Here is a 27,628-nt window from a genome sequence, read left to right as displayed (position 1 = left end):
GCAAAATGGCTGCCGTGCATCACCCATGTGGTGCTACATATTGGTGGTGGTTGGTGTGAGTTTGCCCCCCTTCACTGTGAAGCGCTATATAAATGCAATCCATTAATTACTGTTCACATTGAGGTCATTTAACTACGTAACCGAAGTCCACTCACTTTTCATTCACACCTGCCTGACCAAATGGTTGTTGCTATAATACATAATCTGATTGATTGATTGATTGATTTTTGTTCAGTTGTGTGCAACAGCTCATTACTGTCATTCAAGCGAGTGTTCAAACAGGATTTCCATTCATTGCACGTTTCACGAAGACTAATTACAAACTTCAGCCTCAAGAGGGCGCTCTGAGCTAAAGACGCTAGGATGCCCATTGGCCATCCAAAATAAATGTCCATGTTGACTCTCACTTCAGACGCGATTCAGTTGAGAGATTTTGCGATTTACTGTGCTGAGGTAAGGGTGCTTTGGCAGAACCGACACGTGAGTCCACTGAACATTATTTCAAATGCATTTAATAGGCTGTAACAGTGAGTGTAACTGATGCAAACAGTGTGCAGCAGGACAAGACGTTCCACTCCAAATACTAAAATGAAATAAAAAGGTGCAGTGGTTTGTATCGTAACACAGTAAAAACACAACATTAAATCACTGAATAAGTCCATGCAATCTGAAAAATATTCCTCAATAACAATTTCCTTGAGTGTTATCACACCTTAAAAAAAGTAGTTTGTGCCAAAATAACATAAGCAAATGTCTTGCTTGTAATCAAAATATTTAATTAAAAAATGCTCACTTTAACACATTTTCACAGAAGAAGAAGAAGTCAACCAGTTATGTTTACTAGAAACAAACGCCAGCTTTTTTTTCTTTTTGCGTTTTTTGCCGTTTTCTCTCGAGGATTACAAGAGTAAACGGAAGAATAAATGGTCAAAGGGGTTAAGGGACTTAAATTAGCTAAACAATCCTGTGTGACAGCATCATTTGATGTTAAATTGTGTCCCTACACCTCCTCAGTGGATGTTCCAGGAATATGGCGGGAGTTAGAAGGCGATGCTTCCGCTTCAAAAACATCATCCTCCATGCCTTCCTCTATGGGTTTCATCGCTGAGGAGACCTTGGTGCCAGGGGATTTTTCTAAAGATGAAAGAAAGAAATGAGTGAATGTTGAATTTAACTGATTGGTAAATATATGCACTCAGGGATGAACAAAAAAAAAAAGCACCTTTCAGGCTCCACAACAGACGATCATAGTTCAAGAAACCACACAAACCTTGATTCATATTACAAACCATCAAAATGAAAATAGCTTCTTATCGTATTTACTATCATAGGGATGCACGTTTACCTCACACTGCACAGTACAGTGCAATCGAGAGCCATGTGTACCCATGTTTTTCATCCAGCACTGCAGCCAAACTCTACATTTGCTAACAGTATGCTAAGAGGTGAAGCTAACAGTATGCTAAGAGGTGACTAACAGTATGCTAAGAGGCGAAGCTAGCTTTTGAAGTGTTTGGATGACACAAAAACCCACATACACATGGTTTTTGATAGCACACGGTTGGAATGCCCTGAGCTAGAGGATGAGGATGAGTAGACACCACCAAAGGGGGGGGGGGGGGATATGTGAATGCTTATCCAGGCTCCAGCTGTAGTGTTTGCAATAATCATTGCCAACCACCATATTTTATTAACTAAATCAAACCTGGACAGTATCGAAGTAGACATTTTCCATGTTAGAAATGGCGTGTTAGTTCGGATTTACATGCATTGTGGAATACTGAATACTCCACCCAAAAGAGTTGTGTGTGTTTTGTTTTTGTTGTTTTGTTTTTGTTTTTTGTCTTTTTTCTTGGATACACTATCAGAAAACCCGATGCGAATATTTGGTTTGAGAAAATGTACCTCCAAAGTGTACCTGGTTTCATGAGCAACATTCACTCATTCCGAGTAATATGGAACCAGTCACTACCGTATCATTTACAGGCACATAAATTAACCACTTCTCTAGGATGTTAACACGACAGACCAGGTTACGGGTTGGGTTGGGTTGGGTTGGGTGGAGTGTGTGGGTGTGTTGGGGGGGCACACTTAAAACAGGCAAGAACCGAGAGCTTTCACTAGGTTAATTTCTTTGAGTTGGTTTAAAGGAACCATGTCATGAATTTGGTTACATAGTGAATTGAACAGGGGATGGGGGGCGGTCTATTTGAGTGGGGGGGTCATGGTTGTAGGGTGAGATAAAAGAGGAGGTCTTACACCCTGTCAGGGATTGGCTCAAACTGAGGGAGTGGGTGGAGTCAGAGCTGGAGGAGGGAGGAGGAACAATATCAGAGAAAGGCGAACAGTTTCTACAAGACACATGTTACCCTGCTGGGAAACAAGCTCTTGCTCTGATAGAACATTTTCGGAGATGTGAAAAATAGTTATGATTACAATATAGATTACAAAGAACAGAGTGATCATATCAGAACCCCAGCATATGTTGTTATCTTTAGTGTTTGATAACAACAGACTGTCCAGACTGTCCTGTGTGTGCTACAGGGGCACATCTGTTTCTGGACAGGGCTATAGACTTCTACAACACTTAGAGTACCTCGGTGATCAAACACTTGAGAGATGATGGACAAATGGAGATGGTTGTCACGGCACACTTGCAAAGTGCATGGGATAAAATATAAGTGACACCTTGTCACATCTCACAACTTGAAAATCTCAATATTCTCAGGATAGGTTGGGGTAGGTATTGAATTAGTTAAGTTTTGTGGATGTGAGATACATCCATGAGAGCTATGATAAGAGAGAATGCTAAAATAAGCTATTCAAATTTGAAACACACTAGTTAGAAAACGCACAAGACTACTGACACGTTATTAGCAAACGAGATACAAGGACAGAAAACTCAGCTAGAGCCTCAAATGATAATGAGAATGGTCAAAGAGACCACTAATTGATCTTAAATTAACATAATAATCTCACAGGGCTGGATGAATGAAGACCCAAACTGGTAAGGATTTACATTTAAGACACCGTAATACAAAACAGCTTATCAGGTGCTAGTGGAGCTTACGAAGAGAGGAGCCGGTGGAGCCTCCTCGTAAGATCTGGTTCAGAACATCATCGGTGTCTCCGGTGCTCGCCATGCTGTTCCTCATTTGCATCATGGAGAGCTGGGAGCACAGGCTGGGCTGGCGGTCCATCTTCTTCACTGCCTGTGACATACCCCCCATCATCAACATCAATACCTTCATCTTCATCATCATCATCACCACAAAGATTATCCCTCAACTGCTTTAATCTTATCATTACAACAATGCTCCATCATTTGAAACAAATAGTTTCTCTCGTCATACTAAAATTGTTCCAGTTGTCGCCACAATTTGCAGAGTGAAGTGTTTTCCCTCAGTGGTCAGCAGAGCTGAACCTACCTTATCGCTGAGCGTTGGGTCATTGAGAGAGTAAAGTTTGTTGGTGATGTCTTTGCCAATGAGGTACCGAAACACCTCATTCAGGAACGTGTCGGATTCCAGGAAGTAGGTGAGCCTCTCCCGGGACCAACACAGGAACTTACAGTTCTCCTCTGCCATGATGGTCACCTGTTCATCACACACCAACGATGTCAAGGGGGGAAAGTGAAGATTAAATAAAAACAGTTCTGAAATTAGAAAAACAATTTACATGTACAAATACACTTATATTTCATAAATATATTTGATATACGTAAGTGTAATTAACAGGCTATCTTTATGCCCGGTACGGGATTCGATACGAGGTGTACTGCACCACAAGTCGACATCACTAACCGCTCGGCTAAAGGGTCAGAGCCGTTAACTAAGGGCTAACATCTTATTAGTAGTTTACAGTCGTCATCCTCCCCGGAAGCGCGCCCTCGCGCTTTATCATTCCGCGCTCCGAAGAGACTTCTGAGGATCTGCACACTTCCGGATCCCACCGCTGCCACCAATGTAACCGGCTATTTTCTTGCCCGCTGCGGGATTCGAAACAAGGTGTACTGCGCCACAAGGCGACGTCACTAACCGCTCGGCTAAAGGGTCAGATCCGTTAGCTAGGGGCTAAGGTGTCTTGTTAGTAGTTTACATAAGTATATGGTGCATACACTTGTTATATTGTAATGAATTCAGGGGGCAGCTAGTAACCGCTGCAGCCGGGATGCGAACCCGGGTCGCCACGTTAACCAGTCGACTAAAGGGTCCGACCCGTTAACCAAGGACTAGCGAGTTTTGTCATTCGTGGTCTTTACAATATTGTAGTGGGAAATGCCTGGGGATGTACTTGGAATGTTGCACTGGGCTCGTGCAGCTAGAGGACCAATCACAGGTTAGCTCGCGCTGTCACAGACGCAACTATATTAGACACCGCGGGAGAGACATAGCGCCAGAACTGTTTAGTAACCATATCGTAGACTGTCACCTTAGCGTGGGATAGAGCAGAAAACCTAGCATATCCTGGGCTAGACAGTAGATACGGTGGCTAGCAGTGGTAGTGTTAGCAGCAGACTGCCTCGGTACCTGTAGCTAGCTGACTACCCCCGAGAGCTTCCCCAGAGAGACTGAGAGAGACATTCACCCGGTCACACCGAAGCCAGAGTAAAGAGAGAGAGAGAGACACGCACCCCGGAGAGCAGCCATCCATCTCCCGCCCCGCCTAGAGCTCAGCCGCCCTGTTCCATCACCAGCCCTGGTCCCAAGGTGAGCTTGCTAACCCATTAGCACACGGTTAACTAGCTAACTAGCAGGCTAGCCCTAGCATTGGCGCAGCTATCTAGCTAACGGTGGTGAAGCCCGGTTTGTCGCACCTAAAAGTCCCCGCCTCCATCCATAGTTACCCGGGCTATAGAAAAACCGCGACAAGTGGTGTCAGAAGTGGGATAAAAGGTTGGGATTCGCCATAATCTCAACACCGGAGGATCCTGCCCCGGTCACATGGCGGCATAATTCAGCCTGCACACTGTGAGCTAACCCAGCTAGCAAGAAGCCATTTTGTACTTCTTCGTGAAGTAGAACCCCAACGAAAAAAGTGAATAAAAAGACTCATTAGTTTCTCAACGCCATTCACACTGTGAGGATATTGTTTTTCACCGAGTTTCACCCTGAAAGTGCACAAAAGGACGTCCAGTGGCGCTAGCTAATTAGCATTGACATTCTGCAGCATTTCAAAGCAGCATTTAGCAGCTTTTTGGCGGCATCGCTATAGCTAGGTAGCAACTGAGTGAATCAGCCATTTTGTGAAGCACTGTAATTTCTTCAGTAGTCACGTAAATCAGTGGAAAAATAAAAATGTCACAGGACAAAGAAAATGTAAAAGAACAGTCTGAGTTGAGTCTGGATGGTGCTGGTGTGGGGACAGAAGACCCCGGAGAGCACGCCTGGATGAAGCTCCTCCTGGCGCAGATGGAAACCATGAACCAGACCCAGGTTCAGATGCAACGCCAGATGGAAAACATGGAACGCCAGACCCAGGTTAAGATGCAACGCCAGATAGAGATGCAGATGGAGGCCCTCACAGCGCGTATCGATGGACTAGCAGAAGCGGTGGCTAAGCGATCTCGTCCCCCCACACCTCCCATTCAGCGCACCGATTGGGCCCGTCATCGTTCAGATATCCAAGGTGAGCCTCCCGGTTTGTCGCCCATCGCTCAAGTAGTGAAGCAAGGGGTTTCTCCTAGTAGCCCTCAAAGCGATAGTGGTGTAGGGTCGGCAGGGGCTGTGCTCGGAGAACGAACTAGCAGAACGGTGCAAGACATGAGCCTACTCTCGCAGTTCACCCCGGCCCGGGAGAACCCAGGGGCCAGACAGCGAGACGGCGCTGATCACCTGTTGCCAGCAGCTATGGCCGCAGTGGCTAACTTGAGCGACCGGCGCAACGAGGAGACGCCAGCCAGGCCGAGCAGCAAAGCGGCCCCAGCAGCCCTGCGCTATACAGGAAATGGACCCAGTGAGCCCGCACCACTTACCAGCACTCCGATCGGTCATGGTGGAAAAAATGGAGCGACTGCAGTACCACCCCCCCGACGGGATGCAGGGTGGCCAAATGTCCCTGGACAGCAACGGCGGCCGAAACCTGCTGGATGACAGCGTTGGAGGGCAGGCAGGTTCCTCTAGAGGTCAACAGAGCCAGACAGGAGACCTTCAAAGTCGGAGCGGCAACCGAAGCTCACAAGGTCCCGACCGAGGACACGAAAATGACATCAAGCTCCTCGCCACTTTTGATGGTAAGGGCGACTGGGATAGTTTCGTTGGACCATTCGAACGGATGGCGAGAAAGAGGGGCTGGACCGACGAGACCTGTTTGGACGCCTTGTATCTCCGACTGAGGGACAACGCCATGTCTTTTGTCATCGCGCAGCCGGCTCCGATAAAAGATGACTACCACGCGCTCATCACCCAGTTACGCCGCCGCTACGGTAAAGAGCTGCCTGAGGGAACTGCGTGCCGTAAACTCAGCGAGGTTAAGCAGGCCAGAGAGATGACCCTCTATGAGATTGGCGAGGAAGTGAGGAGACTTGTCACACTGGCATACCCGCAGGTTGGTGTTACACTGCAGGAGGCCTACGCTGCAGAAGCCTTTCTGCGCGGGCTGAAGAACCAAAACATCGCGTATGAAGTCCTGGGGGCAGAACCCAAAACACTAGCTGAAGCAATCAGGAAGGTTGAGGCACGCGAGTATGAATTTAAGGGGACGCTGGGGCGAGAGGTTGAAGGAAAAGGGAGAATCCGGCGAGTAGCATGGGAAGACGAGCGGCGTCGCGATAGCTCTCCAAGTCCTCCGCCGGTAGGAGACAGCATGAGCACCCCCTGGCCAGTGGCATCGACAACATTAACAAGGTGCTCTTAAACATCGAGCGGTACATGGCCAAAGAACAAGTAGGAGTGGAACGGGGAAGGACGCTTGAGCGGGCTACCTACGCGCACACGGGGCAACGCGCGCAGCGGTCCCCGAGCCCAAGTTCCCGCAGCAAAGGGACCTGTTACCAGTGTGGAGAGGAGGGCCATTTCAAGCGAGAGTGTAACTCACGGTCACCAAGCCCGAGGGCTCCGAGGAAGGTCAGCGAGCAGCCATCAGTCAATCTCGGCCGAGCCTCGGGGAATGGACCCAGTCTCGTCATTCCCATCACCGTGAACAGCCTGCAGCTGAAGTGCATCGTTGACACAGGGGCCGAAGCCACGGTGATGTCCCGAGACACATTCCAACGATTAAATCTGGCCGACCAGCCGAGCGTCGGAATCGCCATTCTGCGTAACGCTGAAGAGGGTAAAGACATGGCTGAAACCCCGAAGTATAGGGTGACCATCCGCTTGGGCCCCAAGACCATCGAATGGGATGTGTTCGTCGCGCCCATCCGCGACCCCTTCCTCCTGGGCCTAGATCTCATGTTGGCCGCTCATGTCACTGTATCCGGGGGAGGCCAGGTCTACGTCGAAGGGGAGCCAGGTACGTCCGTGGGGGAGTACGCCGTCTCTCGCGTACTGCTGCAGGACTCTTTGACACTATCAGCGGAGAGCGAGCAGGACGTCTGGGGTGTGGTGGAAAGCCCCAAGGCAGGTATCTCCGCCGTCCTGGAGCCTGCTGGCCTCACCGAGGGAGTTTCATCTGGCAGTGTGTTGGTCAACGTTGCCCCACACGTCCCTGTGCGACTGTGTAACCTGATGCCGAAAGAAGTTAGGCTGAAGAAAGGAGCCTGCCTCGGCGTGCTAGTGGAGGCGGAAGAGGAGCTTCAGGCCCCACAAGAGGACGACATGAGCCGAAAAAATGAACCAGCCACAGTCCGACGGATGGAGTCGTCACCAACTATGGGTCTGCCCGACCATCTGTCGTCCCTGTATGAGTCCGCCAGTGAAGGGTTGGATGAGGATCAGCGGAGGGCCCTGCAACAACTCCTGATTGAACACCAGGGCGTGTTCACGGCCAGTGACGCGGACCTGGGGCGCTTCGATGCGGTCCAGCACCGAATCAACACTAGCGAAGGCCAACCTGTCCGACAACCGGCTCGGCGCACGCCCCTGGGCTTTCAACAAGAAGAGGAGCGGCACCTGAAGAGCATGCTAGAGGCCGGAGTGATTACACCATCCACTTCGGAATGGGCCTCTCCGGTGGTGTTAGTTAGAAAGAAGGACGGAGGTGTGCGGTGGTGCATAGATTATAGAAGACTCAACGACCTGACTCTCAAAGATGCATATCCACTGCCGCGGATCGAAGAGTGTCTGGACACCCTCGAGGGGGCCACTGTATTCTCGACTTTAGATATGCAAAGTGGATATTGGCAGATTGGAGTGCACCCGGATGATCGTGGAAAGACAGCCTTTATAACACGCTATGGGCTGTTCGAGTACACCCGAATGCCCTTCGGGCTGTGCAATGCGCCCGGCACATTTCAACGTGCGATGGAGGTGGTGTTGAGAGGGTTACAGTGGAGACACCTGCTTGTATACCTCGACGACATCATTGTGCTGGGGCGTGGAGTCGAAGAGGGTCTGCAGAGCCTGGGGAAGGTCTTGGAGCGCATCCGGGCATACGGTCTCAAACTCAAGCCATCTAAATGCCACCTGCTGCGGAGGGAGGTCCTGTTCTTGGGGCATGTCGTGAGCGGAGACGGAGTCCAACACATGCGTCGGAGCTGTCCTGTCACAGATGCAAGCAAGAGAAGAAAAGGTCATAGCCTACGCCAGTGCACATCTGCAAAGCACACAGCAGCGATACTGCGTCACACGCCGAGAGCTTCTGGCTGTAGTCCGCTTCACACGGCAGTTTCGCCACTACCTGTTGGGCCGGTCGTTCATCATCCGGACGGACCATAACAGTTTGATTTGGCTGTTTCGGTTCAAGAGCCCAGAAGACCAGCTGGCGAGGTGGATCGAGGAGCTGAGCCAGTACGACTTCAAAATCGAACACCGGCCAGGAGTCAAGCACAGCAACGCGGACGCGCTGTCCAGGTCACCCAAACCCGCCTGTGACTGCTATCATGCTGGGGAGAGTCTGGACTCGCTGCCTTGTGGAGGTTGCTCCTACTGTCACCGTGAACACCACCATTGGGCAAGGTTCAGCGACGATGTGGATGATGTGGTCCCGCTAGCGATCCGTCGAACTGACTCGGAAGAGAACACCTCCGGAGCGGCAGAAGAGGGCGTTCCACCATCGGCTCCAGGAGGAGAGGCAGGAGGCCTAACGATGTCACAACCTGTCAATGAACATCAGAATGGTGCTGAAGAGAGTGAACCACCTGCTATCAACTGGTTAGCCCAGTATTCGACCAACGAGCTAGCGGAGCGCCAGAGGGGAGACGCCGTGCTAGCGAAGTTGCACCAGTGGAAGGATGAGGGGAAGCTACCGTCACAGGAGGAGATGGCGCTGGAAGGACCTGCTGCACGGAAGTACTGGTTGGTCTGGACGCAAGTAGAAAGGCGAAATGGAGTCCTGTACTACCGCTGGGACGAAGGAGCTGACACGCCATCCATCCTCCGTCTCATTGTTCCAACAGCGCTCCAAGAAGAGGTCCTACGTTTGTGTCACTGCGCCCTGCTGTCCGGTCACTTGGGCCGTGAGAAGACCTACCATCGAGTTCGCAGAGAGTTCTACTGGGTTGGTCTGACTGACAGTGTGAACCAGTTTGTCCGACGCTGTCCTGAATGTCAGGCGTGTAAATCCTCTGGAAGAACAGGCAGAGCTGCCTTGCAGATGTACCAGGCCGGCGCTCCTATGGACAGGGTTCACATCGACGTGGTTGGACCGCTCCCAGTATCCAAGATGGGGAACCGATACATCCTTGTGATGGTGGACCAGTTCACGCACTGGGTGGAGGTGGCCCCGATCCCCGAGCAAACTGCAGAGATCACCGCTCAGAAGCTGCTACAGGAGTTCCTTTCCAGGTTTGGAGTACCCCTGGAGATCCACACAGACCAGGGACGCAACTTCGAGAGTGCCCTGTTTCGTGAGCTCTGTGAACTTCTCCAGGTGGCCAAGACCAGAACGACCCCCTACCATCCTGCGTCGAATGGTCAAGTCGAGAGGTTCAACCGAACTCTCCTGCAAATGATCCGCTGTTACGTGGGGAAACACCAGAGCGAGTGGGACCAACACCTCCACCTCCTCGCCGGGGCTTACCGCAGCTCACCCCATGCCTGTACGGGTTACACACCAAACCGGATGATGCTTGGGCGAGAAGTCAACCAGCCGCAAGGACTCACCCTGAGGGTGCAGGAAGCCAACGTTCATCGCACTTCCCCAGCCGAGTACGTTGCTGACCTGGAGGCGAACATGCGGGACACCCACGAAGTGGCGCGCCAGCATCTCCGTGCTGCCCAGCTCAGGAACAAGAAGGACCACGACCTACGTGCTCGACAACGCACATTTCACCCTGGAGATCTAGTGTATGTCCGGGACGACACCAGGAAGAAGGGTCAATCTCCAAAGTTGAAGCCACGGTTGAGAGGTCCCGGCCTCATCACAGAGAAGATGGGAGACGTCTTGTACAGAGTCCAGGAAGGTCGTAAGGAGAGAGTCCTCCACCACGATCGACTGCTACCCTACCTTTCAGACGACGTGCCGGTCTGGAGGCGCCATGCTCTGTTGTCTGCTCCAGCACCAGCCATAGGGCCGCAGGAAACACCTGAAGGAGATCCTCCCGCTGCTGACATGGAGGAGCCGGGGGCGCAGAGAACAGAGGAGTACGAAGGAGTGACAGAGCAGGAGGAGATCGATGAAGACCTTGATCTCCGGCTGGAGGACCTGTTCCACGCAAACGACGATGGAGGACCCAGCACACCAGGCTCCCTGGCTCGGTTCCAGCCGCTCCAACACACTGCTGCCAGCTACTCTTCAGGCGAGTCGACAATCACCCAACGTCGTGGGACAGCAGCCTGTGCTCCGGGCGGGCAGTCCAACGCCCCTGACCCAGAAGGAGACGAAGCCGACGCCGCTGAGTCCCATCTCCCGTACACCACCAGACGGGGCCGGCCAGTCCGGAGGCCCGCCTGGCTCCTAGACTAACTTTGACGGATGTGACTAGTTGACTTGGGGGTTACTAGGCTAGTCACAAGAGTCCAGTATGGATAGCGACCACCCACATTTGTTTGACGCCCTTTGTTCCGGGCCTAGTTCATTTCGCGGGTGTTCTGTCCCGTTTATCGTGTTAGATTAATCAGACTGATCTTTGTAGTCTGTTGTTCATTTATGTTGAAGGGACTCAACAGTGCTGGAGGGGGGCAGTGTAGTGGGAAATGCCTGGGGATGTACTTGGAATGTTGCACTGGGCTCGTGCAGCTAGAGGACCAATCACAGGTTAGCTCGCGCTGTCACAGACGCAACTATATTAGACACCGCGGGAGAGACAAAGCGCCAGAACTGTTTAGTAACCATATCGTAGACTGTCACCTTAGCGTGGGATAGAGCAGAAAACCTAGCGTATCCTGGGCTAGACAGTAGATACGGTGGCTAGCAGTGGTAGTGTTAGCAGCAGACTGCCTCGGTACCTGTAGCTAGCTGACTACCCCCGAGAGCTTCCCCAGAGAGACTGAGAGAGACATTCACCCGGTCACACCGGAGCCAGAGTACAGAGAGAGAGAGACACGCACCCCGGAGAGCAGCCATCCATCTCCCGCCCCGCCTAGAGCTCAGCCGCCCTGTTCCATCACCAGCCCTGGTCCCAAGGTGAACCCATTAGCACACGGCTAACTAGCTAACTAGCAGGCTAGCCCTAGCATTGGCGCAACTATCTAGCTAACGGTGGTGAAGCCCGGTTTGTCGCACCTAAAAGTCCCCGCCTCCATCCATAGTTACCCGGGCTATAGAAAAACCGCGACAATATGTTGTTATTTGATGGCGCCCTTACTCATTGTATTACGGTGCAATCGGATGCGACGTCGCCACGTTCTCAGTGTGCGACATTGTGTGTGTTGTAAGAATCGGTAGTAGAGTGCTAAGACCTGCTGTATTTGCCTAAAAAAATATGCCTAACGTTAAAGGCTAAAGAGAAAACCGAGTCAAGCTTTGCTTATCCTCCATACGCAAGAAGAAGATTGCGCACCCCAGCTCAACAGGTTATGGGCCCAGGCAGAGTTGGACACAAGCTAGCATTCCGGAAGAAGTTTAACGCGAAGTATTACACGGAACTTCTACAGGCTATGTGGACCAGCTTGGAGATAAGTGAGCATTTATATCACAGTTTCTTAATCTATGTTCATATTATCGGAAGAAGTTTTATGCGGCATATTATGCGTTAGCCAATGAAGCTAACCAGCTAACTTAGCAAAGAAAAGGTATAGCAAGCTGGTAGGCCACGGTAAAATTAGTGCGTTAGCAAAATGGCAAACAGAGCAACAGGTGTCTTGGCACCGCAGCTTTTGTTCGACGGATCCGAAGATAAGTATGACCTTTGGGAAACAGGATTCCTAGGCTGCTTACATACTCTGAAGCTAAAAGACACTATTTTACGTGAGCCTACCAGCGCTAGCGAAGAACAGCTAGCTGACGATAGGAGGAAGAACGCTGATTGCTATGCTGAGCTAATAAGACTTAATAGATGATAAAAGCCTATCGCTGATAAGACATGAAGCCGCTGATGATGGCATGAAGGCTCTGAAAATACTGAAAGAACATTATTCCGGAAAAAGCAAGCAGCGAATAATAAATTCATACACGTCGTTGACCAAGCTACGCATGGCGGACAACGAAAGTATTACCGACTACATAATAAGGGCGGAGAACCTCATTACGGCTCAGAGATGCAGGCGAGACCATGAGTGATGGACTGATCGTAGCCATGATACTAGGCGGCCTACCAGACTCCTTTAAGGCGCTAGCCGTCCACATAACACAAAACGAAGACAACGTTACGTTCGCAGACTTTAAAAAAAAAGACTACGGGTCTATGAAGAGGCAGAGAAAATGAACACAGCAGGATCTACAGATGTGATGAAGACATGTGCAAGGCAAGGCCAAGGCCCCACCAAGACCACGCTAGCAACAGAAAAGATGAAGATGCCAACGTGACGTGTTACAAGTGTGGAATAAAAGGGCACAAGGCAAGAAATTGTTTTCGAAAAGTGTGGTGCAGTTACTGCAAAAATAATACACACCAAGAATCCCTGTGCAAGAAAAAGGGGGAAAAAGATGGTGTCAGAAAAGTCGCAGAGGAACAAAATAGCGACCAAGACCATCTCTTCAAGGCCAAGCACACAAAGAACGAGAGACCACCAGACAACGTGAAGATTAAAGGCATCATGGTGGATGCAGGAGCAACATCCCACATCGTGAATGACATCGGAAAGTTTAAAAGCTTCACAGCTACAGTATACACTGTACATGCCTTCATACCCACATGACATCTTTTCGGTAGCAAGAGCAACAAACGGAGGGGCGACAATCACTTTCAAGAAAGGGGACAGTCGCATGGTTACCAAGGGCCGGTAGCAGGTTTGACATCCACGAAAGTGGAAATTTGTATTACTTGCCAACTGTTGAGAGTGTTGACCAATGTAAAGGGTGTCACAACATGCAAACTTGGCATGAAATTTTATGTCATTGTAACTATGAAGATGTACAGAAGTTACAAGGTGTAGTGAAAGGCATAGAGATAAAAGGAAGTGCAGTCAGACCAGATCAGTTATGTGAAGTGTGTACACAGGGCAGATTCACCCAGAAGAGAAATAGGGAGCCAGACAGAAAGGCTAAGAAACCCTTAGAACTAGTCCACACTGACGTAGCCGGTCCCATGCCAACACCGAGCATAGAAGGGTACAGATATGCACAGTCTTTTACAGACAACTACTCAGGTACCGTGTTGGTGTATTTTCTAAGGTCCAAGAGTGATACACTGCAAACCACAGAAAGGTTCTTAGCAGACATAGCACCTTACGGAGAAGTCAAGTGTATCCCTTCAGATAACGGCACTGAGTTTACAATCTGAGACTTCCAGGCACTGTTAACCAAAAATAGGATTAGACACAAGATGTCTGCACCCTATTCACCCCACCAAGATGGCACAGCAGAGAGAGGTTGGCGAACTCTCTATGATATGAGTAGATGCTTACTGATAGAAAGCGAGTTACCAGATAAGCTATGGAACTACGCAATGCAGACAGCAGCTTATGTAAGAAACAGGTGCTACAGCAGGCGCACAAAGAAAACGCCATACGAGCTGTTCACAGGCAAGGAACCAGACATATCCAAACTGCAGAAATTTGGATCAATCTGTTTTGCTTACAAGCAAGAAAAAGGGAAGCTAGACTCTAGGTGCGAGCAAGGTGTTTTCATTGGCTACGATAAAAACAGCCCAGCTTATCTAGTGTACTATCCAGACACAGAAAGGGCTCAAAAGCACAGGTTGGTGAAGTTCACAACCAAGACAGCCAAAGAAAAGGAAACACAAACACCTGAGTCATACATAGAATATAAGCCCATTTCACGCCGTGGCCATCTTGGATTTTTAAAAAAACCAAGCGGTGGGAACTTAGCCACGCCCCCTTCTTACTTTATTGAAAACTCTGCTGGAAGCAACATGTCGTACTGCTGTGTACCATCCTGCAACTACTATCAAAGAAGGGAAAGAGATAAATCCTTGACGTTTCACCGCTTCCCCAAACGCCTGCACACCCGTAAGGCATGGGTGGTGAAAATTAAGAGGGATACAGGGCCACATTTTCAGGTAACTACCAATACCTTCACCTGTACCTAGCTAGCTGGCTGGATAGCTAGCTAGCTAGCTCCCTAGCAACATTGTTAGCTAGCTTTCTGGTCTAACTACAACCATAACAGTTAACATGTTGCTGACAGTAATGTCAGATATCATTTGTCATTATAGATCACAGACAACACCAGGGTGCGCTCAAAGCACTTCACCGAGGACTGTTTTCGCAAGACGTTTCTTGGGCTGACAAAACTGAAACCCGGAACTCTACCGACCATTTTCCCATGGTCAAATCAACCTACGCCGAGGAGGTAGCTAAGTTTACTAACTTTACTAGCAGACAGACATCACGGTAGGTCATGCAGAGCTATAATAACGTTAGCTGGATGTTGTTATGAAAAGGATTTTAGGATGTTGATGAAATGAAACATAATACCTGCCATTAATAGCTTGTATTTTTAGGGTTCCTGTTCGTGGTGGTCAACCTGCTGGGGAGGTGACACCCAAGTCAGCAGATGAGTAACGTTTACAGTTGTACACTCATGTTTACAACTAAATTCCACATTAAGATGCCATATGGCTAAATGTTTACTCCTCCTGCTATTATTGCAACAGACATCATGTACATGTAGGCCTACTGTATGCATTGAGCTGCAGAGGTTGCATGTACATTTAACGTTACTGTATGCATTGAGCTGCAGAGGTTGCACCATGTACAGCCAGTTAAATAATATTGGGGTGACCGGTTTCACTGTGATTAAAACATTAGAAGGGAGACAGAAGTTTGACGTTGAAAAATATTTGTTCCTGTTTGTAGTCGCATTGGTGACTTAATAGCGGAAGAAGATGAAGAGGAACATTAGGGAGATAGGTGAGTTGTTACTGTCAGTGCAATACAATTTTTCAAACATGTAGATTACTGCATTGTATAATATGTGTATATATATATATATATATATATATATATATATATATATATATATACACACACACACTCACTGGCCACTTTATTAGGTACACCTTGCTAGTACCGGGTTGGACCCCCTTTTGCCTTCAGAACTGCCTTAATCCTTCGTGGCATAGATTCAACAAGGTACTGGAAACATTCCTCAGAGAGTTTGGTCCATATTGACATGATAGCATCACGCAGTTGCTGCAGATTTGTCGGCTGCACATCCATGATGCGAATCTCCCGGTCCACCACATCCCAAAGGTGCTCTATTGGATTGAGATCTGGTGACTGTGGAGGCCATTTGAGTACAGTGAACTCATTGTCATGTTCAAGAAACCAGTCTGAGATGATTCGAGCTTTATGACATGGCGCATTATCCTGCTGGAAGTAGCCATCAGAAGATGGGAACACGGTCATAAAGGGATGGACATAGTCAGCAACAATACTCAGGTAGGCTGTGGCGTTAACACGATGCTCAATTGGTACTAAGGGGCCCAAAGTGTGCCAAGAAAATATCCCCCACACCATTACACCACCACCACCAGCCTGAACCGTTGATACAAGGCAGGATGGATCCATGCTTTCATGTTGTTGACGCCAAATTCTGACCCTACCATCCGAATGTCGCAGCAGAAATCGAGACTCATAGACCAGGCAACGTTTTTCCAATCTTCTATTGTCCAATTTTGGTGAGCCTGTGCGAATTGTAGCCTCAGTTTCCTGTTCTTAGCTGACAGGAGTGGCACCCGGTGTGGTCTTCTGCTGCTGTAGCCCATCTGCCTCAAGGTTCGACGTGTTGTGCGTTCAGAGATGCTCTTCTGCATACCTCGGTTGTAATGAGTGGTTATTTGAGTTACTGTTGCCTTTCTGTCAGCTCGACCAGTCTGGCCATTCTCCTCTGACCTCTGGCATCAACAAGGCATTTTCGCCCACAGAATTGCCACTCACTGAATATTTTCTCTTTTTCGGATCATTCTCTGTAAACCCTAGAGATGGTTGTGTGTGAAAATCCCAGTAGATCAGCAGTTTCTAAAATACTCAGACCAGCCCGTCTGGCACCAACAACCATGCCACGTTCAAAGTCACTTAAATCACCTTTCTTCCCCATTCTGATGCTCGGTTTGAACTGCAGCAGATCGTTTTGACCATGTCTACATGCCTAAATGCATTGAGTTGCTGCCATGTGATTGGCTGATTAGAAATTTGTGTTAACGAGCAGTTGGACAGGTGTGCCTAATAAAGTGGCCGGTGAGTGTGTGTGTGTATATATATATATATATATTCACTAATCTTTCAATAGTGGATAGCTCTGTTCTGACACATCATCTTGATAACAGGAAAATGTGTGGATTTATATTGCTTCCCACATGTATGACATATCCTCATGTGTCCAGTGAGGTTTGGGCGACTACCTGATCATGACTACGACGTGAAGCCCCTTTCTGCGGAAGACCAGCTTGACGCAGTAAAGAAACGCATAGCTTTCCTGGAGGATGAAAATAAAAAGCTGAAAAGTGAGCGTTTTGGTCTAGAACGCTTCCAGTGTGCGCCCAATCTGATCAGGTTTTACACTGGTTTTAAGGATTACCACACCCTCAAAGCACTCTTCCTAGCTTTACAGCCTACTGCAGTGTCCATGGTGTGATGGACTCAAATGTAAAGGAACAGCCATAACCTAGAACACATTTCTGTGTCTGGCTTCCATGCAGAGCATTTATCGCTGATTGATCAGTTTTTCCTGTTCTTGTGCCGTGTGAGGCAGGGCTTTTTTGCTCTGGATTTATCTGTGCGATTCAATGTGTCGCCGGCCACAGTCAGCAGGAACTGTACGACGTGGGCCAACTATTTGCTCTTTATGTTAGGGACCCTCCCAATATGGCCTAGTAGAGCAGCAGTAGACAAGCTAATGCCACCAGTATTCAGGGAATTCTACCCAAACACAAGAGTGATACTAGACTGCACAGAGATCCGCATCGAGACAGCTAGTTTGAAGGTTTTGAACACCATGACATACTCCCATTATAAAAGTAACACTACACTGAAATCCCTAATTGGGATCACTCCCTCAGGGTCAGTTAGCCTGGTAAGTAATCAGCAGGATGTATTTCTGATAAGGAGATAACTAAGAGGTCAGGTGTTCTGGACCTCTTAGAGTCAGGTGATGAGGTCATGGCCGATAAGGGCTTCCTTATCAAAGACCTGCTCGATGAAATAGATGTAAAACTTGTCATCCCTGCATTTTTAGGCCCAAGTGAACAGTTTAGCTCTGATGAGCTCACAGACACAGAGTATTGCTGGCTTGAGAATACACGTCGAACAGTCAATAAGACGCATAAAGGAGTACCACATTTTTGATGGAGTCATACCCCTTTCACTAAGTGGAACAGTCAACCAACTGTGGACTGTGTGTGCTCTCCTAACAAATTTTCAGGGACCACTGTTTTAAACCTTTGTTAAATTCAGCTGACAAGAAAAAAGTGCACATAAACCTTAGATAGATTGAAACATATTTAACTTCATTTCAGTACAGTCCCATTTTTTAGCCCACACCTTGAGATGAGCAATCACTATCTTAGTTTAGTAAACAATTGATGATTTGAGTTGGTAGCGAGTTCCAGTTTATTTCTACAACAGAATGACAGTTGACCCAACATATTTTAGTTTAAAATGAACCAAAAGTTTTGTTAAAGTTAAAGGACAAAGAATGAAAATATTGTAGATGGGACAATCTAATGTATAAATATTGAATGTACAGCATAAAAATGAAATGTATCTTATTTTTTATTTTGTTGTGATTAAACAGCTTCTTTGAATACAGCCCTGTGTGTGTGTGTGTCTCTCCTCACTGGCACAGGAGAGGCAGAAAGTACTCGAAAAAGAAAAGATCCAGCTTAGTTTTCATATTCTCCCATTCCTCCGCATCAAAGTAGATTAGCTCCAGGTGGTAGTCATCTCGGCACTTCACAAAAAAGTCACACCACATCATCCCTGTGATTCCCATTTGTCCCATCATCTGATTGTAGTAGCCACGGCTGTGCTTGAGAGCAAAAGATCCATCTGGTCTTAGAGAAAGGTACTTGCACTCCACAAAGCTGTTCATATCAGGACACTTGATTTCCAGCAGTCCCTGAAGCTGACCGGAGTCATCCACCACCTTTCGGTCAGGGGAGGCACCCAAATGTGGAGCGTTGGGGTTGATGGCGAAACCGCAAGTGGAGACCGAGTGTCCAGTTACTTCCTCATACTGTATAGCGGCAACGGGCTCCAACTCAATTCCTCTCATCATGGCCTGTGTCTGCACAGTCCTCTTCGGTCTCTGCCCCGGCTGCATTGATTTCCGATTGAGTAAGAAAGGGGCGTGGCTAAATTCCCACCACTTGTTTTTTTTTTTTAATCCAAGATGGCCGCGGCGTGAAATGGGCGTATGGTGTTAGCAATGTACATCCCAGGGTCAACGACAGTGAAGAAAATGTTGTTGATGAAAATGTGGAAAATGTACCAGGTCAGGGTGTTCAGAGTGGAGTTTCTGGGACTTTACCTGAACAGACTGAATGCACACAGCCGGGCAAAGTCACCAAGACTGTAATCAGATGGAACCCACCGTGAACCAAGAGGAGACCAGCTTACCTACAGGAATTTGAGACTGAGGATACAGAGGAAAAACTGCAAACATGCATGGACTCTTGTTATAGAGCAGTATGCGACCTTCCTCAAACCTACCAGGACGCCATAGCGTCAACCAAATCAAGGTCGTGGAAAAATGCCATGAACGAGGATATGCGATCACCGGAGGAGAACGGGACCTTCAGCCTCACCCAGTTGCCACCAGGTAAACAGGCAGTGGGGGGTAGATGGGTCTACATACTCAAGTGTGACATTGATGGATCAGATAAATACAAGGTGAGATTCGTAGCAAAAGGCTACAGTCAGAAACCAGGAACTGACTACGAGGTGACATTCTCACCCACAGCTGATATGACAAGTGTAAGAGTGGTCATGCAGAAGGCAGCGCAGGAGAACCTAGTCTTACACCAGATGGACGTTAAGACAGCCTATTTGCACGCATCAATTGACTGTGAAATCTATATAGAGCAACCAGAAGATTATGAGAAAAAGTCAGAAACGTGTGAAAAGCTAGTATGCAAGTTGCATAAGTCTCTCTATGGTCTAAAGCAGTCAGGCAGAAACTGGAACGCTATGCATGTTTGAGTGAAAATGGTTGTGTAGAGAATCCTGCTGATCACTTTGTGTATACAAGAGAAAAACATTATGGAAAGGTAATCTTGGAATACTGTCCTACTGAGCAAATGATCGCTGATGTAATGACAAAGCCAGCCACCAAGCTAAAGCTACAGAGGTTTGCTCAAGACATGTTTGGAACTTAGAAGTGCGAAGAGTCTGTTGTCATTGTCAAAGTAAAGAAGAAGCCTTATTTTGTTGTTGTTTTGTTTTCCAGGTAATCCAATGAGCTAAGCTGGGGGTGTCAAGTGTTGTTAATTGATGGCGCCCTTGTATTATGGTGCATTCGGATGTGACATCGCCACGTTCTCAGTGTGTGTTGTAAGTGTGCAACAGTGTGTTGTAAGAGTCGGTAGTAGAGAGATAAGAGCTGCTGTATTTGCCTAAATAAATATGCCTTATGTTAAAGGCTAAAGAGAAAACCGAGTCAAACTTTGCTTATCCTCCATACACAACAAGAAGATTGCACACCCCAGCTCAACAATAATCCATCCATCCATCCATTAACCAAGCCACTTATCCCAATTGGGGTCACAGGAGCGGCAGGCGGGGAGACACCCTGGATAGGCCACCAGTCTATCACAGGGCGGACACACACACACACACACACACAATTTAGTACGGCCGATTCACTTGACTTATATGTCTGGACTGTGGGAGGAAGGAAACCGGAGCACCCGGAGGAAACCCACACAGACACGTGGAGAACATGCAAACTCCCCACGACGACCCGGGACGACCCTCAGGGTTGAACTATCCCAGGGCTTGAACCCAGGACCTTCTTGCTGTGAGGCGACCATGCTAACCAACGTGCCACCGTGCCGCCATACCTTTTGTATCTTTTCACATTTTGTAAAGCACATTTCTACGCTTATAAAACTTGTGCAATAAATAGCGTTGAACCTCCAGAGTCCATCGTTTGGCCTTTAGCCACAATAACAATTGTGAGTCTTCTCGGTTAATTCTGTATGAGCTTTGTACGTTAAGAGTTTGAAATGTTTGCATTCTCGTCCCTCTTTGCATGTTTCCTCCAGCTCTGCCAACACATGGAGTGTCACTGAGCAGGGCTTTTTATACCAGACTTGGGTGTGGTTTAGATGGCTATTCCAGAATATCAACCTTATTTTTTAAGCCACTCTTTTACAGTATTTGTTGTGTGCTTTCTGTTATTGTCCAGTTGGGACATTGTTTTTTACCCTAAGAAGAAATCTCTTGCTGACAGAAACAAAATCTCCACAAGGATTTTCTGTATTGGCTCCATCCATCTTGCCCTTGATGACAGCAAACTTCCCAGTCTCTCCTGCTGAAAAACAATCCCGTGATCATGATGCCTGCACCAGCGTACTGGATGTTAGATACGGTATTACTTGGATAATGGACTGGAGATTGTTGATCTGCAGATAGTCTACAGCCATCTTAAGCCGGTGACGTGTAGCTGGTCTCTCTGACTACTGTCTGGTGACTCAGTTTGGCTGCGTGTCCTGTTCTTGGTAGTGTCTGGGTTGTGCCATTTTTTTTTCTATTTTGGTACTGTTGATTTTATTATACAATTAGAAAGGCTCAGAGTTTTAGAATCTTTTTTTGTTAGCTTTATTTAACTTTGTTGTCTCCTATTAACGTCACCTCGAAGGTCCACGGAGACTTGGTTAATCTTCATCACAGCAGGGCTGATCTGATGTGTTGTTTCAGTTATGAGACCTCAAAATCCTGGATATTTACTGTGCAGCCGTGCAACTTTAACATGTTGTTAAACTGTATTGTACATTAGCTGTGTTGATGTCTGCTTTTTATATATTATTTTCTATATTATCTTTATTATCTTTTTCTACATTATTCATATATTCTGCATATGTTTTCTTGTGTGTTTGCTCTTGTTCTTGTATTGTATATTTATGTTGTTTGTTTATTTTGGGTTTTTTATTTTGTTTGTTTGTTGTTGTTTTGGGTTTTTTTTTTGTTTTTTTGTTTTTTTTTGTACTGTTTTATTATCCTTGGATGCATAACAACATCAGACAAAGGGAGTGCCAATGGAAACTAGCCTATTGGCTTACTCAGGTACATTTACATTTGTTTCAAATGTTGATTAATGAACACATTGTCCCTTCCCAAATGAACATTAAAAAAACTGAAAACACATAGATTTGTAATTAACATACTTGAACATTATTAACGTATTCAGCATGAAAAACTGAAAACACCTGGCTCAGTTTAAGTTGTTCAAACAAAGGCAGTGAATACCCTTACACATAAATACATTTTGAAGTTTTTGGTATAGTTCTGTAGACACCTAAATAATGAATTTCATTTCACATTATAGAAAATTATATCTGTTAGAGTAGAAAACAATCCCATATAAACACACTTTAATTTGACTTTGCAACTAAGCAAAACAAAAAAAACAAAAAATCTATGAAAAATCTATCTATCTATCTATCTATCTATCTATCTATCTATCTGTCTATCTGTCTGTCTGTCTGTCTGTCCATCTATCTATCTAGCTATCTGTCTGTCTGTCCATCTAGCTTCTATCTGTCTGTCTGTCTGTCTGTGTCTATCTATCTGTCTGTCTGTCTGTCTGTCTGTCTATCTGTCTATCTATCTGTCTATCAGAGAGGGGGGAGAGAGAGGGTTTTATATAGCTTATTCTGTATAGGGTGGACTGGCTGCAGGTGTCCCATGTGTCTGCGTTAGCATTGTCATGTTCCTGCTCTTACCTGGAACTTCTTCCCTCTGTGCATCTCCGTTGATCTGAACTCAGGGGAGTCAATGAAGGCATTTGTATAGATGTTGTGGAGAAAGTGGCCTCGATATGACACCTTCATCCTGTCACAGAACAACGTAACATGTCAAAACACTGAAGAATCTCTGCAACATATCCCCCTCTGTGTAAAAGCTATACCTTCTCAGTGATGTGATGTTGAGGCCAAAAACAAGCAGAGGAATCATCTGACTGCTATAGCACAACTGGTGCAGTACTACTTGCATTTTACATCAAATACTACATACTTTCCTTTGAGGAGGATGCTGAGGCGCTCATCCACAGAGGTCTTATCTTCGGCAGCGTACACTTGGCCTTTTTTCAGTGTTTGGATGGTGCAGAACTGGCCTGTGAGCCTCTGGAACAGAGCCTCCCGCACATGGAGGGGCTCAAACATCCGCTTGTACACCGACCTCAACTCCCTGTCGATCTTAATCTGACGGGATAGAGAAACAGTGTCTGCTGATTTTTGTCATCAGACTCTTCATGAAAAAGACTGCAGAAAGAAAAGTTCAATAATGTACTCCAGCTGTACTACTTAAGAAATACACATTGAAAGTGCTATTGAATAGGTAGGTGGTGCAGCACACAGGTCTCGTAGACCTTAAGCCTTGAAAAAGAGCCATCCCTCGACCCCCAAAAGTAAGCATAGCAGTTTGGTGAAATACTGGTCTGCAGCTCATCAGTGCATCAGGGCAACGCACTTACTGGCCTGCGTTTGTACAGGAGAAAGAAGAAGTGCAAAAAATTGACCACCAGGAAGACCACGTTCCAAACCATCACATCCAGGTTACATCTGTATAGTGTCGCCCAGGCAATGAAGAGGCCGCATCCTGTGGCCGACAGAGAGGGGCAATGAAAAAAAAATAAGCTTCAAACTCTTTTTAGCTGCAACACGTGACTGCACACATCCCAGTAAACGATATCTCACCATTTAAATAAGCACATTTCCTGCTACCAAATTTTTTCCCTCAGTTGTTATGGATGTTTGGAGATTTTCCATGGCAACCGAGCAAATGGAGACCATCAAGCACACACCCTGAGGTAAACCAGTTGATGTCTTTTCAGCTTAATATTAAATAAATGTATTGTTACTTTGAACAAAGACCGGGATATGTTGTGGCCCAAGGACACATGAAGGGTTTTGTGATAAAATTAGCGCTCTACCATAGTGGCGGCTGCAATATCAGCTGAATGTCATCAAGTAGGTGGCACTGCGTACTGACCTGTCATCAGGAAGAGGCGTAGCAGAATCATGTGCAGGGCCAGGGTGGTGGGGATGATCAGACCCAACAACAAGGACAGGTTCCCCAGGTGGAAGAGAAGGTGGTGGGCCTCCTCCCACTGCTGGCAGTAGGTGGTGTTGGGCTCCAGAGACAGACCTCCGCCAAGGGTTCCTGGTTCGGCCGAGCCCAGTGGGGCCAGGGTGGTGAAGAGCACATTGGAGATGTCGGGGACAGAGGACATCCTGCAGCCGGTTTCAGCTACACCGACTAGATGAAAGAGAGAGGATGAGATCATCTGTCCCAGTAAGAGACCTGCCACTTTCTTCATTAACTTGTGTTGTCCACACATTCTCTATACTGCCCTTGTCGTAAGGGTCATTTACGACCCACCTTCATTAAAGCAACTTAATTTAAATTTAAACCCCAAATCTATTTTGCATGAAGAAACAACCTGTCATTCATCACAAACCTTGTGACTATCCGGGTCTTGCCTCTTCACAGTGCAGAAAGACTGCATTGAATCAGTGGACCCCACTCGTTTTATAGGGTCAAACATGATCCAAACATGTCTCAGGGTCAAAAATGGCCCTAAGACAAGCTGTACCCTAGTGGTGTACAGCTTTCATGGTGGAAGTATAGACAAAAACAATGTTTCACTTTTTCTAATGTTGGGGTCACTCTAGAAATAGTCATCAAATTTCGGGTTGAAAAAAACATGTGATTCAGTCTTTTCTCTGCTGTTAAACACTGTTATGGGTCATTTTGACCCACAAGACAACAGAAGGGTTTTAATTACTTGCATTATTGTATGCTTTTCGATTGAATGAAAATTTTACCTTATAGTTTGCAAGATTTCGTGTTTTGTTTTTTTTTTGTAAATGACAACTGTGTTGTCAAAAAACAAAACTGCAGTGCCTATCAATGCCCTAATAATGACTATCGATGAGCACAGTATAGCCTTGCACAGGCCTGCACACGCAGCTGACACATATACAAATATGTATTTAATACAATTACACGTGTTCTGACATGAATACAAATAAGCGCGCAGAATTAGTTCTTATAACTGCCTAACATAAACGTTACGTATTCTAATCTGTAAAATGGAAATACGCCGCTTATTAAGGCAGTACCTGGCGGTTGCGTTTTCATGGTTAATAGAGAATAACAGCAGTGGTGTGCACCATAAGGTCGCAGTGGGGAGGGTCGCATGCAAAATAGAGCTGGGACACAGGGACGCAAGCATGGGATTTCCAAGAGCTACAACTTCGAAACTGTTCATCAAACCAAAGACCGGGAAAATCTGCTTTACTTACCGATTCAGCGGCAACGGATCAAAAGGATGTTTGAGGGGGGAACAAACCCGATAAGAGGCGAATCCCTGCGCTGGGTATCGAGGCGCTGCTGTAGATAGCGTGGTCTACTTCTCGTGGAGGGCGACTGCTCAGCGGAGCCGCACATTCCAGCGGGCTGACAAGGCTTCGACTAAAATGGACAAGACGCGAGGGGCAGCTGCGCATCCGCAACCAACAAGTCCTCCAGCAGGGGGAGCAAAAACTACAGTGTAGGATAACAAAGTTTTCCACCATATAAGGAAGAGTTCGGTATTCAAAACACTTTCAAGCTCAAGACTTTAATCGACATCGTTTTCATGAAAGATTAGAAAAGGAAAAGAAAAGGGGAACGTGTCCCAGGTAAGCGCTCGGGACAGACGGTGCGATACCAGAGCGCCTCATAGGATTGTTTTTATTCGGTTATTCCGAGAGATGCATCAGCGTAGTAAAAATAACGTTTATGTTCAGTTACATTCACAATACAACATAGAGTACAGTTACAAATCCACAAACCATATTTGCACAAAGTGCTGACGGAATAAAAACAGCTGAAAATCTGTCGATATTTACAAGATCAACCGCAGTTCACAACTTCAAACGGCACAAGTCTTTAAGGGGGGGGTAATCATTTCTAGCATGGTCACATAAGACAGAAGAAATTGAAAGTGTTGTCATAAGGCATGGTGCAGTCCCCCCCCCCACCCCACCCCACCCTCCCTCTCTTTCAGACAGACATTCCGTCCTGCGCTGGCACTTGGAGGAACGCGTCTGGCTATTCTAATTCGGGCTCATGACAGTAAGAGGGTAACCGGAGATCGTAGCGGTGCCCCTCGCTGTCCAAAGCCTTGTCGTTGAGGGAGTACAGCTTCTCCGCGATGTCGTTGCGCACCACCAGGGCGAATATCTTGGCTATGTAGCGGTGCTTGGCGAAGAGGAGGTAGAGTTTCTTCCTCCTCCACGCCACGTACCTGCATCGGCTCTCGGCGCGCAGCGTCACCTAGACGAGAGAAATCAGAGAGAAGGAGCAGGTCAGCAGGTCAGGCCACTTTTCTCCAAAATGACTCACTTTTGGCACTCTCGGTGACTACCTGGAAAACTCCGTCCTCTGATGGTCTGAGGGAGTCCCATTCAGGGGAATCTAGAAACTGGAAAGGCTGGATGTAATGCAGAAACTCCCCATTCACCGTTACGCGTATTCTGTGTGAAAGGCATAGAAGAGGACGTAAAGGATGTGACAACAGGCACTCGGAGTCGCTTATAACTTCATCTGTAGGGGAAAACTAGAGGTCTGCACCTGCCCGACAGAAGCACAGACAGCTTATCGATCGCAGTTTTGCCCTCCATCGCGAAGAGGTGGTCTCTCTCGAGCGTGTGGACGTCCCCGTCGCAGCAGGCGACTATCCTGGCGAAGTGGGTGACGGAGACCCCCAGCTTTTTGAACAGGCGGCTGTACAGCTCCTGGAAGTCCTTGTCGAACGTGACGTTGCGCAGCCTGTAGGAAATGTGCACGACCTGGCCGACGCACACCCCGAACAGGGCGAAGCTCCACAGGAAGGTGTCCGTGGTGCAGGCGTCCGACCATGCCGAGACGGACTCGCAGAAGAAGCCGAGCGTCAGGAAGGTGAAGAGGTAGAGGAGGCCGTAGAAGCCGCTGCCCCCCATGAAGCCCAGCACCAGCAAGATGTGGGCCAGGTGGAAGACGGCGCCCTCGGCGCCCTCCCTCCACTCTTTGCACAGCGGGTGGAAAACAACGGCGGTGGTCCCCTGGCTGGTGTTCATGGCTTCGAAATCAGAGGGCTCCATCTTGCCCCCCTCCCTCCCACCCCCACCCAGTAGCTATGAGTTCCCTGCCAAGCACCACCAGGAGTAGAGTCCACCCCAACGTGCGCCGCGTCTTGCAGATCGCGTGGCGGTGCAGAGGGAATAGAAGTCTCCTGAGGCAGGGGTCCTCCACGCTTTGATTCCCAAAATACGACCCCCCCCGAACGTCGCCTCCGAAAGAAGAAAAAAAACTAGCGGCAGCTGATCTCTTTGGCGTTATTACTCAGGTGACCCGACAACAAACCTCACCTGAGATAAACTGAGGTGTCTGCTCAGAAACTTTTTGAGATAAAGATTAAAAAAAAGAAAGAAGGTAAACCGAGAGCACACCGCGCGCGTCGGACAGAGAGCGGGGAAGTGTGTGTGTGTGTGTGTGTGTGAGAGAGAGAGAGAGAGAGAGAGAGAGAGAGAGAGAGAGAGAGAGAGAGAGAGAGAGAGAGAGAGAGAGAGAGAGAGAGAGAGAGAGAGAGAGAGAGAGAGAGAGAGAGAGAGAGAGAGAGAGAGAGAGAGAGAGAACTTGAGCGTGTGTGAGTGCGTGTAAGAGACAACGTGTGTATGAGTGTGAGGGGGGGGAGTGTGTGTTTCTGTGTGAGAGAGAGAGAGCGAGAGAGAGAACGTGAGCGTGTGAGAGTCCGTGTAAGACACAGTGTGCATGAG

At 47.6% G+C, this 27,628-nt stretch overlaps 2 protein-coding genes across 2 annotated transcripts; both read right to left on the bottom strand.

Annotated features, from left to right (window-relative positions):
- Positions 1-510: 510 nt before the first annotated feature.
- On the bottom strand, positions 511-25,277 carry bves (blood vessel epicardial substance). The gene is made up of 8 exons (XM_056286684.1): positions 25,133-25,277; positions 23,817-24,083; positions 23,299-23,423; positions 22,839-23,026; positions 22,547-22,655; positions 3,429-3,596; positions 3,071-3,212; positions 511-1,134 (listed from the first exon to the last, which is right to left on the bottom strand). The coding sequence occupies exons 2-8, from the start codon at positions 24,055-24,057 to the stop codon at positions 1,001-1,003; spliced, it is 1,107 nt and encodes a 368-aa protein (XP_056142659.1). The 5' UTR covers positions 24,058-24,083; positions 25,133-25,277; the 3' UTR covers positions 511-1,000.
- Positions 25,278-25,872: 595 nt separating this feature from the next.
- popdc3 (popeye domain containing 3) lies at positions 25,873-26,953 on the bottom strand. The gene is made up of 3 exons (XM_056287080.1): positions 26,445-26,953; positions 26,239-26,347; positions 25,873-26,147 (listed from the first exon to the last, which is right to left on the bottom strand). Exons 1-3 carry the CDS (start codon positions 26,951-26,953, stop codon positions 25,923-25,925), a joined length of 843 nt encoding a protein of 280 aa, XP_056143055.1. The 3' UTR covers positions 25,873-25,922.
- Positions 26,954-27,628: the final 675 nt, after the last annotated feature.

The sequence above is a fragment of the Lampris incognitus genome, chromosome 9 (genome assembly GCF_029633865.1).
Source record: "Lampris incognitus isolate fLamInc1 chromosome 9, fLamInc1.hap2, whole genome shotgun sequence".
Lineage (NCBI taxonomy): Eukaryota > Metazoa > Chordata > Actinopteri > Lampriformes > Lampridae > Lampris > Lampris incognitus.
This window is presented reverse-complemented; position numbering and strand designations above follow the sequence as displayed.

Excerpts from the sequence above, each read along its gene's own strand:
- bves (XM_056286684.1), bottom strand. The coding sequence starts at position 24,057 with ATGTCCTCTGTCCCCGACATCTCCAATGTGCTCTTCACCACCCTGGCC. Across the intron at positions 23,424-23,816 it reads ACGCCTCTTCCTGATGACAG|GATGCGGCCTCTTCATTGCC; the intron begins GTCAGTACGCAG and ends TGTCGGCCACAG. Across the intron at positions 3,597-22,546 it reads ACAGAGGGAAGAAGTTCCAG|GTGACCATCATGGCAGAGGA; the intron begins GTAAGAGCAGGA and ends TGTGATGAACAG.
- popdc3 (XM_056287080.1), bottom strand. The coding sequence starts at position 26,953 with ATGGAGCCCTCTGATTTCGAAGCCATGAACACCAGCCAGGGGACCACC. Across the intron at positions 26,348-26,444 it reads TCTGTGCTTCTGTCGGGCAG|AATACGCGTAACGGTGAATG; the intron begins GTGCAGACCTCT and ends CCTTTCACACAG. Across the intron at positions 26,148-26,238 it reads CAGAGGACGGAGTTTTCCAG|GTGACGCTGCGCGCCGAGAG; the intron begins GTAGTCACCGAG and ends TCTCTCGTCTAG.